The sequence below is a fragment of the Zootoca vivipara genome, chromosome 16, assembly GCF_963506605.1.
Source record: "Zootoca vivipara chromosome 16, rZooViv1.1, whole genome shotgun sequence".
In the NCBI taxonomy this organism is placed as follows: Eukaryota; Metazoa; Chordata; class Lepidosauria; order Squamata; family Lacertidae; genus Zootoca; species Zootoca vivipara.
In genome coordinates, this window is record NC_083291.1 from 38767261 (window position 1) to 38779557 (window position 12297).

The window sequence follows — 12297 nt, forward strand, 5'->3', positions numbered from 1 at the left end:
GCACCAGCACAGAACACACAGTATGGAGACAGAATGGGCGTTGACAAACAGGACATGCCACCCCATCCCACTTTGCCCCGTGGAAGAAGCTGGCTAGGTGACTTTACAAGGACATAAGGGCAGGCAGAGCATCTATTGAGAAAGAAAATTGACTTAATCTGGCGGGTTCCATTTCTGAGTCAGTTAGCAGATTTCCTGCTCCACCCACTACAAAACCATGCACATAGCCCAGGCTGGGTGTGATAAAGAAGGATATCTTATTGGTTGTAGAAGTGCAGAGGGTGGAAGCTGGTTAAGGCTAACCATGAGGCATGTTACTATCAGTGCACAGGGCTCAAGGTGAGAGAGAAAAGGAAGGTTGGACTTGAACTGCATCCATTGAAAAGAAGTGGAATAGCTTCATATCCCTCTGAAAAAAGGGGGTAGCAACTGACTCGGTCTCAACCCATAGCAAGCCCTGGATGTGCATGCAGAATACATGGATATACCGGTAATGAAGTGTGCATTAATACAGCAACAGATATGCATATGTTTATTGGTGTTTAAAGTGAAATGCATTGAAAAACAGCATTTTCCTAGTACAGAGGACCTTTCTTAGGGAAGCCCATTAATACTGCCCTATGAGGAGAGGACCTTTTGAAAACTGGTAAAATGTGACTTATTTTGCGAGAGAACGGGAATGTGCATATGTGAACTTTTGCTACTCATTCTATGGTTTGGCTGTTGGAGTTGGTGCTGTTTTTGTGTAAACGCAGTGTTTCCATGGAGGCAGCCATGGTTCCCCCCCATACAATTCCCTCAGAGAGTGACAGAAGGTCACCAGATACTGTTATTTCTAGGGGTACTTGCTTCATTTAACTCAAAGCAGCAGCAGCAGCAGCAGCAGCAGCAAAGAAGATCTTCCACATCAGCTGCTCCAGAATTCTTCTGCAGCTTTTTAAAGAGTGGAGAGGATTTTGGCAGAGGACCAAGGCAAGCAATGCTGGGCCCTCAGTTTGGTCATGAGATCAGTAGGATTGTGAGTTCTAAAGTGGGCTCTGTGATCTGGTCATGACGATCCACTTGGCTCACATCAGGTGAGTCTGCTCTGAGATCCAAGCACTGCTGCTTCCTCCTCCACCCCTACCCATACATTATAAACTGCTGTGGCTTTGACAGGATCAACTCCATTCTCCGGGCTCTCCTCCTGCCAGGCTTTCCTTTTTTTGTTTTAATGGTGCTACTTTAAAAAAGGATTGATTGTGCTGCTGTTGCAATGTTGCAACGAACCACCCTGGTGCGCCTCCGGCAAGTTGGATGGCAGGTAATGAACAAACAAGCAAGCAAATAACCTAAATGGCAGCAGTGTGGGTTGTCTGTGTTGCAATCACAGCTGACAGGAGTGCCCCTTGAAGGGAGCTGTGACCTAGTACGTGCATCTCTATGTGTGTGGAGGAATTGCTGCCTTCTAAGAATGTGCAATGATGAAGGGGAATGCTTAGAAATGCATGTTGCCAGGGTCACATAGTGAGGTGGCAGCAGCATGCCTCTGATTGACAGCTGCTAGGAGGGCAAAGAGGACGGTGGTGTTAGGGATGCTGTCATCATGCCCTGCTTGTGAGCTTCTTAGGGGCATCTGGCTGGACATCGAGAGGAACAAGGTTGCTGAACTAGGTGGACCTCTGGCCTGAACCAGCCAGGGTCTTCTAATGTTCTCGCTGGTGGGGGCATATGTGTCATGGATGCATGGTGGTTCCTGTCTGGGAGCATATGCATGTATTCTGGAGATGCAGATATATGCCCTTCTGCACATACCCCCCGTGTTCTCAGTTTCGGAAGTCTCTGCATTAGCGTCTAGGGGAAATGAATGAAAGGAGGGACCAGGGGAAAGAGGAGGTTGGAGTGCAAGAGGAGGGGAAGTGCAACAGGGGTCAGGCGTGGTGGGGATTAGGGAAAAGAAAAACAAAACATTAATAAATATTTTTTTTCAGGGTGAACTGACAGAACGCAGCCGCCAGGGGGCCAATGCCACTTTCTGGGCTTGGTCCTGAAGGCAGGTTTGGAACCACTGTAACACAGTGCTCCAAATTCCTACTCCCCAGAGCTGACCCAGGAGGATATGAAGGCTGATAGTAGACCTGGGTGATATTTCAATTCAATACCAGTCTGAAACTGGTATGAAGTTCAAATCGTGATACTGGCTTCAGAATTTTTGAGCTGGCAATACATTGTGGCTCCCTGGCTGCCACCAGCACAGGGCATTTTACTCCCTGTACGTTTGCCTTCGCCCGAGCAAGCTGGGCCAGTCAGGAGGAAAGAGGCAGCCTGCTCCGCTTGGCAAAGGCCAACATAGAGGCAGGCAGGCAGGCAGGCAGGCAGGCAGATGGAGCACCTTCTCAGGCTCTCTCTGCTGAGGCTGGGTTGCAGAGGGAGGGAGGGAGGGGGCAGGAGCTCTTTTGCCCAAGCAAGGGGGCAGCCTCCTTCCCTTCCTCCTGGCTTCTCCTCTCTAGCTCCACAGCCCAGCTGCTTTTTCTGTGTTATTTCAGACACTGTGTTATTTCACTAGATTGCAATGGTTAGCTGGTGATATATCACAATGTTGAAAACCAGATATTGCCCAGCCCTTGTCGATGGTATCAAATGCCAACAAGAGATGAGGAAGCAGGAGCAAGGACACACTCCAGCTGTCCTGTTCTCTGCAGAGGTCATCCATCTGACAAAGGTCAACTCAGTTCCATGACCAGGCCTGAACCCAGATTGGAATGGAGCTATATACTACTACAGTGGTACCTTGCTTCTTGAACTTAATCTGTTCTGGGAGTCCGTTCGACTCCCCAAACTGTTCGAAAACCAAGGCGTGGCTTCTGATTGGCTGCAGGAGCTTCCTGCACTCAAGCGGAAGCTGTGTCAGATGTTTGGCTTCCGAAAAACATTACGTGTGGGTTTGCGGCATTCGGGAGCCGATTTCTTTGGCAACTAAGCCGTTCGGGAACCAAGGTTCTACTGTACTAATAATAACAGTAATAATAACAGTAACAATAACAATGATGATTTTATTATTTGTACCTCGCCCATCTGACTGGATTGCCCCAGCCACTCTGGGCAGCTTCCAACAAAATACAAAAACACAGTAAAATATCAAACATTAAAAACTGCTTCCAGATGTCTTTCAAAAGTCAGATAGTTGTTTACTTCCTTGACATCTGATGGGAGGGTGTTCCACACAGCAGGCGCCACTACTGAGAAGGCCTTCTGTCTGGTTCCCTGTAGCTTCACTTCTCACAGTGAGGGAACCATCAGAAGACCCTTGGTGCTGGATCTCAGTATTTGGGCTGAATGATGGGGGTGGAGATGCTCCTTCAGGTATACAAGGTTGAGGTCATTTAGGGCTTTAAAGGTTAGCACAAACACTTTGAATTGTGCTCTTAAACATACTGGAAGCCAATGTAGGTCTTTGGATCATCGTTATATGGTCCCATCAGCCACTCCCAGCATCCACATTATGGATTAATTGTAATTTCTGACTCATCTTCAATGGTAGTCCCACGTAGAATGCATTGCAGTCCAAGTGGGAGATAACCAGAACATGTACCACTCTGGTGAGACAGTCCACGGGCAGGTAGGGTCTTAGCAGGCATATTAAAAGAAACTGGTAGACAGCCGTCCTGAATGCAGACTTAACCTGAGCCTCCATGGACAGCTGTGAGTCCAAAATAACTCCCAGGCAGTGCACCTGGTAATTTAGGGGCACAGTTACCTCATTTAGGACCAGGGAATCCCCCACACCTACTCACCCCCTGTCCCCCATAAATAGTACTTGCTGGGATTCAACCTCAATACATTGACTGCCATCCATCTTCCAACTGCCTCCACACTCACACAGGACATCCACCGCCTTTACTGGTTCCAATTTAAACAAGAGGTAGAGCTGGGTATCATCCACATATTGGTGAACAGCCAGGCTCAACCTACTGATGATCTCTCCCAGTAGATGTTAAAAAGCACGGCAGAGTGGATGGAGCCCTGAGTCACCCCACATGTGAGCACCCAGGGGTCCGAACACTTATCCCAACATCACTTTCTGAACATGGCACAGGAAGAAGGAGCAGAACCACTGCATAACAATGTCCCCAGCTCCCAACCCTTCCATGGTCCAGAAGGAGCTTTTTTTTAGGGGAGGGTTGACCAAAGTTGTTGAGCTTTTTTGGGGGGAATGATAGACGATAGACCAGAGTTGTTGAGCTTTTGGGGGGGGGATCAACAAGGAATGGCCCGTGATCGACTGGTTGGACATGCCTGGATTAAGATATAGTTATAGGTAGGTAGCCGTGTTCGTCTAACGTGGTCGAAACAAAATTAAAAAAATTCCTTCCAGTAGCACCTTAGAGACCAACTAAGTTTGTCATAAACAGGTACTGCTCCAAGTGGGAAGGTAAATGGCGTTTCCGTGCGCTGCTCTGGTTTGCCAGAAGCGGCTTTGTCATGCTGACCACATGACCTGGAAGCTGTACGCTGGCTCCCTTGGCCAATAACGCGAGATGAGCGCGCAACCCCAGGTCATGACTGGACCTAATGGTCAGGGGTCTCTTTACTGGAAGGAATTTTTAAAATTTTGTTTGGATTAAGATATGTTTGTCTTGAGCAAGTATAGAATTAGGTTGCCTGTTGGAAACAACAGAAGGAGAAGACTGGGAGGAGCGAAAAGGTTTCATCCTATAAAGCTATTTTCCTTGAAAACTGGAATCTTGTTGTGCTGGGAATGATTGAGTTGAGCTACTTCAGTGTTTCTACACTTTATGTGGGTTGGAGGTAGTTAATGAGTTGAACCCTTCTTGTACTGAAGGCCCAACAATAAAGAGACAAACGCCAAAAGCTTTGAGTCATGACCAGTCTCTTTTCTGAATCAGACTCCAAAAATGATGAGCCATAATTCAGCGGATGAGTCAACTGTGTTGAGCAAGAGTGCCGAGTCAAATGCAATTACACTGTGATGCCCTTTAGATGTTCTCCTGGCTGTGTGGGAGTCACTTATCCATGTGCAACTGAGAGAACATTTAAATGGCCCAATCACATGGGCCTTTCCCATGGAATCAGCAAACCCTCTCCCTGCTCCAGGAGCAGCACCTTTTCTGTGCGAAAGACCCTCGTGGCTTACCTCTGTGCATGTGACTGGGCTATTTAAATGCACTCCCAGTTGCATGAGGAGCTGCCTCTGAATAAGCAGTTCCTATGTCGCTACAAGAACATTGAAAGGACACTTGTGCCAAAGGACAGGTGGATGGGACTGTGTTACGTCAGGGAAGAGAAGTGACCAGCACCTGGATCAATAGGGCAAAGGGATGATGGGGAAATTGAGAGGAGGGCTGGCAGTAGAGCTGACTGGTCAAGCATTTCTGCTTCAATTTTTGATTTTCTTTTTTAAAAAAAACACTCAAGTTCTTGTGAAAGTTCATCAGTATTTTAGTGTGGATTTCTGCAAATATACACATTTTTGTATGTCATTTTTCCTAATATGTGGGAACTAGGTAAGCTGAAGAGAGGCGCAGACTGTCAAGAAGTGAAGCATGTTAGACAAAAGCAGGAATGATGAGCAAGATCTGTAACAGCTGTGTCTGGTTTCACAGATGGAGAAGTCGCAGGAAAAGGTAGTAGGGACTGAAAGAGGCAAGATCCAACCCAGATAGGGAAGGTGGTAAAGTGAGGGACAGAGCCAGAAAAGCTGGCGGGCCCAGGAGACTTAATGAGCCCAACAGAGGTGCAGTTCTGTCTCAGCCCTCAAGTTTGAATCTGCTCTCTACCACTGGAAGAAACCCCCTAAACCGCTATCCAGGAACAACAGGTCAACATCTGCAGCCCACAAAATATTTATTTTGTATCCAGTGCTACTGAGCCCATACCAATGACGCTGAGTTATACTATGAGGCAAACATGTATAATAGTGCAAGTTAAACAGCCGATTCAGGGAAAGATCTGGGCAGCAAAATAGTACTGTGTGAGATACTGACTCTGTCCACATTCTACCTTTGCAGCACTTTTGAATCACATTATTTCCCTCAAATAATTCTGGGCATTGTAGTTTGTTAAGAGTTGCTGGGAATTGTCTGTGAAAGGTAAACTACAGTGCCCAGAATTCTTTAGGGAAAGAATGCCTGAAGGCACAGCACTGCTTGTATAACCAAGGACACCAGGATGATGCTAAACTTGAGGGCACTTGAATGAAACTGATGACCTTGAAGGCAATATCTAAGTAGTGAGGTCCTATTATGTTGTAACCATGATTGTGTGTATTGACTTAATACTACACAGATGAGAGACATTGTGGACAAAAGCTGGCCAATTTTGAAAACATTGTTGAAAGATGGACCCGAGGGAGACTGATTATGTCACTCTTGCATTGGTAAACAAATGGCTGACCTGAACACGAAGACTTGAAATGTGTCACAAAGGCTACAGATATGCACTGGGGAATGGCTTACCTAGGTCCAGAGGGAATACCTTACCTTTTTTGTCTTTCTTTTCCTCCTCTTCTCCACCAGCACCCAGCAAAGTGAAGATAATCCCAGTCTGCGAGTTGACCCCAACAGCTGTAACAACCATTCGCCCAGAGCCTTCCATGACATGGGTGCCTGGGAAAACAAAGGGAGAGTCAGTAGGGTATCAGAAGAAAGTTGGAAACCAAGCCAGAAGCAGAAGGCTCAGATCCCTTGGAGTCACTACAAGATCCCATAGGCCAGTGGCTATTAAACTGTGTCCTGGGGAACACTGTGGTTCCGTGGAAGCTTAACTGGAATTCCTTGATGAGAAGACCAATAAAGGCAAACAGCTCCCCTGAAAAGTAATTTGCCAGCCACTAACAATTTCCCTTCATGATCTGCAGCCACAGGAAAGTACTGGGTGAGTTGTAGGTACATTATGTTTATGTGGGACATTGGTGAGCCTGAAAGTGCTGGCAAACACTCTGCATATGTCCCCTAGACCATCCTCCAGGATCCTTTGTTCACGAGTGTTTTGACAGACAAAATGAGGTACAAAAGGTTTCCTGAAGGCGGAAAGTTCGAAAACCTTGGGGTGGTAGCCTACTAAGCGTTGCTCAGAGTAGACCAATTGAAATGAACGAACCTAACTTAGCAAGGTAGGATCGTGAAGCTGAGGCTCCAATACTTTGGCCACCTCATGAGAAGAGAAGAATCCTTGGAAAAGACCCTGATGTTGGGAAAGATTGAGGGCACTAGGAGAAGGGGACGACAGAGGACGAGATGGTTGGACAGTGTTCTCAAAGCTACCAACATGAGTTTGACCAAACTGCAGGAGGCAGTGCAAGACAGGAGTGCCTGGCGTGCTCTGGTCCATGGGGTCACAAAGAGTCGGACATGACTAAACAACTAAACAACAACAACTTAGCAAGAGACATTCATTTCAGTGGGTCTGTTCTGAGTAAAACTTAGTTGAATACCACCCCACAGCTGAGTAAATGATCACTCGGGTAGCCCCACTTCTCCCAGCTTCAGCCCCTTGTTGTACGGGAACTATGGGACTTGGGTGCTAACTGTAGTGGATGGATGAGGAGGAAGATTGTCAGGGTCCTCAAGCAGAGTGAAGTACCTCCAGCCCCATATTTCCTGAAAGGAGGTGGCAAAAAAGAGCAATTTAGTAAAGAATAGTAAAAAATAATGGGCATGGGTGCATGTCAGAGGCGCCAGCTTGCAAGGGTGATTGGGGGGGAGCCTATGTTGTGATGTCCCAATGTTGCACACGTGACGTCAAGATGTCGGGAGGAGCCAGAGATGGGTAGGCTTTGGGAAGATGGTGGGAGGGCTCTTGGACCCTGTCGGAGCATTGCGCCTCCCTCTCTAAGCTTCCCGGGCTTTGGGAAGGAGGCGCCAGGGCTCCTTCCCAAAGCTCCGGGCTTTTGGGATGTCAGGGTGGGCATGGCAGTGGTTTCTTTCTCCTCCATGGCCTTCTCTGGATGTGTCCTTCTCTCTCCCTTCCACTGTGCAAGGCTTTAGTCTCTCTGCTCTCTCTCCAAATTTCAACTCTCCTTAGAATCTTCTCTAGCTCTCTCCCAGCCTCTTCAGAATCTCCTCCAAACCCTCCAGGCTCCTGGAGTAGCTCCTGCAACAGCTCCCAACATGCTTCAGATGTGCTACCGCAAGCTAAATGGGATTAAGATCAGCAGAGCCTTCTAAGCTACTGAATAACAGCAACAATATTATTATTTGTACCCTGCCATCTGACTGGGTTGCTCCAACTACTCTGGGTGGCTTCCAACAAATATAAAAACATAAGAAAACATCCCTTCTCACATAGGTCCATGCATCTGGCCCCTTCATTGTATAGCTTTTGCCATACTCTGAAGACCACACCCTATTATTTCAATTATAAATTGTTTTAACTTATTTTAATATTGTGTTTTTCAATTGCTGTAACACACCCTTATGGTGGAGGCCGAGTAATAAATCTAATAAAGAATAATAATTTTGCAGCTGCACTTTGTTTTAAAATATTGTTGCAAGTATGACTGTCACACTTATTGTGAATGGAGTATGGTTTTGCAACAGGAGCTGGAACTGCTGGCAGGGAATAGGAGAACTGGCCTAGTCGCCGAGGCAATGGGGGCACACTTCTGCTCCCGACACCCATTCCTACATCCTTCAGCATATGCCAAAGTCACCATGGGTGCCATAGCAGCATTCGCAAGCTCTCCTACAGCAGTGGTTTTCAAGTTGTGGTCCAGGGAGCTCTGAGGGAAGTTTATCCAGGGCTTTTCAAGGAGAAGATCAGCAGTGGTGACAGCAGCTACAGGTGAAGTGGTGGGTGGTGCTTTAAGACTTAGTTCATGTGAGGCAAATATGTCCCCCCCAGCTCCTAAAACCAAAGGGGGCTCTATGGCAGCCACACTCGTTCCTTGCAGATGCACCACAGTGGAAAGGGCTTCCTGAAACCAGAGGATTTGGAGGCTACCATCAGGGATGGAGGAAGGGGCAGTGGGGGCGGTCCGCCCCGGGTGTCACCCCGGGTGTCCTCACTGAGGGGTGACATTTGGAGCATTGCCCACCTGCGACTCCCAAGCCTACCCTGAGCTGTCGGGGGAAGGGGCAGAGCTGCGCTGCCTTCCCCCTTCATTTTGACAGCTCGGGGGAGGCTTGGGAGTCGTGGGCAGGTGGCGTGCTGTTGCCCCCCACTCTCAGGCTGCTTCTGGGGGGGGGAGCCTCCCTCGAGTAGTCAAAAGGAAGAGGGAAGGGAGAAAGGCTACTGACAAAGCAGCGCGGCTCCCTCCCTCCCCGCCCAGGAAGCAGCCCACCATGCGTAGCTCGCTCCACCCCCTCTGGGAGTCTCGCTCCCTGGCATAGCTGCCAAGTTTTCCCTTTTCTCGCGAGGAAGCCTATTCAGCATAAGGGAAAATCCCTTTAAAAAAGGGATAACTTGGCAGCTATGCTCCCTGGGACGCTGGCCCTGCCCCCGGATGCGCCGCTCCAGGTGCCGGAGCAGCTAGCTCCGCCTCTGGCTACTGCCAGTGCACAGCAACCAAATCAGCACATGATCCTTCTGTCTTTCCTGAACTGCATCCCTTTCTTTGTTGTGCCCCTCACCTGACAGCAGCATGGGATCCTTCTCCACTGATTTGCGCACATGATCCGACTCCCCCGTCAAGGAGCTCTCATCAATCTTGAGATCGTTCCCCTGGATAAGCACGCCATCTGCAGGAAGCAAGTCACCTGGAGAGAGAAGCAGGTCAGAGCCATGGTCTCAAAGAACAACTCTGCTTAGGCTGCAATCCTATAAACACTTACCTAAGAGGAGTAATTCCCACAGGACTAAGTACATCTTAGGAGACACACACAGGATAGTGCTGTTCATCTCCAAATAACACCTTCTATCCCATCTCAGTTTCTTAGAGCTAGCAGGGGTGCCCATTTAATTACCCAATCCATATACTACATAGCTGCCAAGTTTTCCCTTTTCTCATGAGGAAGCCTATTCAGCATAAGGGGAAATCCCTTTAAAAAAGGGATAACTTGGCAGCTATGCTATACTATGATTGGAAAATGTGGTCTGCTAGAAGGATGTTCTCAATGTTTGTTCTACCACTGCAGAGCTTTCTGAACCTGGAATTATGAGGATGCCTTCTCCCCCATGCGCCATTGCAAATCTCTTGACAGTGCACCCATGCACCACATCTGCAAGGGAACCTCACATAGAGGTAGGCTCTTGGTAACTGCTCCACAGCTGTGAACCAACCCCATCTGATGCAACAGGCACCCTTCATGCAGCAAGGATCTCAAGGATTCCTCAGCAGATGTTAGATCTCAGCACTGTCACAGATCAAATCCCAAAAGTTTATCTTGATATCATCATCCAGGCTCTCCCTTCAGCAGGCCCCCAGTAATAAATCCAGCCCAGCCCACCCAGACCCTTCCTTGTCCCTTACCATATTTGATTTGAGCAATGTCCCCCGCAACCAGTTCAGCCACAGGGATCTGGACCTGTTGCCCATTGCGGATGACGGCAAACTTCTGCTCCTGCTCTATGCGGCTCTGCAGACCTCGGAACTGCTTCTCCTTACTCCAGTCATTGAAGGCTGTGACCAACACTACACAGATCACCGAGAGCAGGATGGCAGCACCCTCGATCCAACCAGCTTCTGACTCACCCTCATCCTCTGCACTGGCTGCCACATTCCCGCAGGCTAGGAAAACGGGGGAGAAAAAGAAGGTGTTGGACAGGGAGGAGGATCCTATCATTATGACCACATCATCCTTCAGTCAGGGATGACCACATCATCCTTCAGTCAGGGATGTGGAACCAAGCAAGGTACCTCCAGAAGACACTGGATGACAACTCCCATCATTCTTAGCCACTGAGTGGGGATGGTGGGAGTTGGAGCCTCTAGAACACGGGTGTCAAACACAAGGCCCGGGGGCCAAATCCGGCCCGCCAGACCTCGTCATGTGGCCCGCCAAGCGCCCCAGCCAGCGGGACCCAGCAGCGGGACCTTGCTGCTGAAGCGCCGCGCCGACAAAGCGCCAACAAACAGCTGGGGCCGGGGGGTGGGGGTTAGAAAGCCGGCCAGAGCAGCACTGCGTGGAGCGCCCCGAGCTCAGCAGCGGCTCAGCCTCACGAATATGCAACTCTGAGGCTTTACGCACTTCTCCTAAAACGGACACCCGCTGCCTCACGCTGCACGGGAAATACTTTTTGCCCCTGGGTCACTTCGCGCTCTTTTCTGGCGCTGAATCAAGGCAGCGACCCCCCCTTCCCTTTCTTTCTTCCTCTCTCTCGTTCTTATTCTTTCTTTCCCTCTCCTTCCTTCCTTCTTTATCTCTGTCTTCTCTCCCTCTTTCTTTATCTTTCCTTCCTTATTCCTTCTTTCCTACTCTTCTTTCTCTCACCTCTTTCCTTCCTCTCTCCCTCCTGCTCCCTCTTTTCTTTCTTTCCCTCTACTTCCTTCCTTCTTTCTCCCTTTCCGTCTTCTCTCCCTCTTTCTTTTTCTTTCCTTCTTTATTCCCTTCCTTATTTCCTACTCTTCTTTCTCTCCCCTCTTTCCTTCCTTCCTCTCTCCTTCCAACTCCTTCCTTCCTTCCTTCCTTCCTTCCTTCCTTCCTTCCTTCCTTCCTTCCTTCCTTCCTTCCTTCCTTCCTTCCTCCCTCCCTCCCTCCCTCCCTCCCTCCCTCCCTCCCTCCCCTCCCCTCCCCTCCCCTCCCCTCCCCTCCCTCTCCTCAGAAACATAGGATGCTGCTTTATACTTCTGGCCCTTAAACCCTGGAACCAGGAGAGCAGCTCCAGCGAGTCAACCTCAGCCAGTCCCTTTGGTGAAGGGTGGTGGCTCACTGGCAGAACATCTGTCCTGCATGCAGAAGGACCCCAGCATCTCCAGGTACTAGTAGCTCTGCAAAGGTCCTGCATGAAACCCTAGGGAGCCTCCACCACCCAGTGCAGTTACCAAAAATCATTTTTCAATAAATTGTACAATAATTGTACATTTGAATATCTACTTGCCATTATTCTGACTATGTTTCTGCTTTCAGAGCTAGTTATTACTTACATTATTACAAAAACAGTAATAATTGAATGCAGTGACAATAATTTATGATAATAAAGAGTGGACACATAGTCCTACAGATACAACCGGCCCTTTGAGGGTCACCAAACTGCTGATGCGGCCCCCGATGAATTTGAGTTTGACACCCCTGCTCTAGAAGGCCACCATTTCCCCATATCTGCCTTAAGCCTTTGAGGTTTTTTCTTACAGTCAAGTGGTACAGAATTTTTATGAAATAAACAAGCAAGTCCCTCTGTTGTCTCCCTAGCCTCAGTGGT

At 48.6% G+C, this 12297-nt stretch overlaps 1 protein-coding gene across 2 annotated transcripts in view; it reads right to left on the reverse strand.

Annotated features, from left to right (window-relative positions):
- The window catches only part of ATP2B3 (ATPase plasma membrane Ca2+ transporting 3), an 81585-nt gene that overhangs the window by 52840 nt on the left and 16448 nt on the right, over positions 1-12297 (reverse strand). For both annotated transcript variants that reach the window (XM_035097074.2, XM_035097072.2), the window contains exons 3-5: positions 10409-10666; positions 9570-9695; positions 6480-6605 (exon numbers count right to left, since the gene is read on the reverse strand). In XM_035097074.2, the coding sequence (XP_034952965.1) occupies positions 6480-6605; positions 9570-9695; positions 10409-10666 (510 nt within the window). The remainder of the gene's footprint in view (positions 1-6479; positions 6606-9569; positions 9696-10408; positions 10667-12297) is intronic.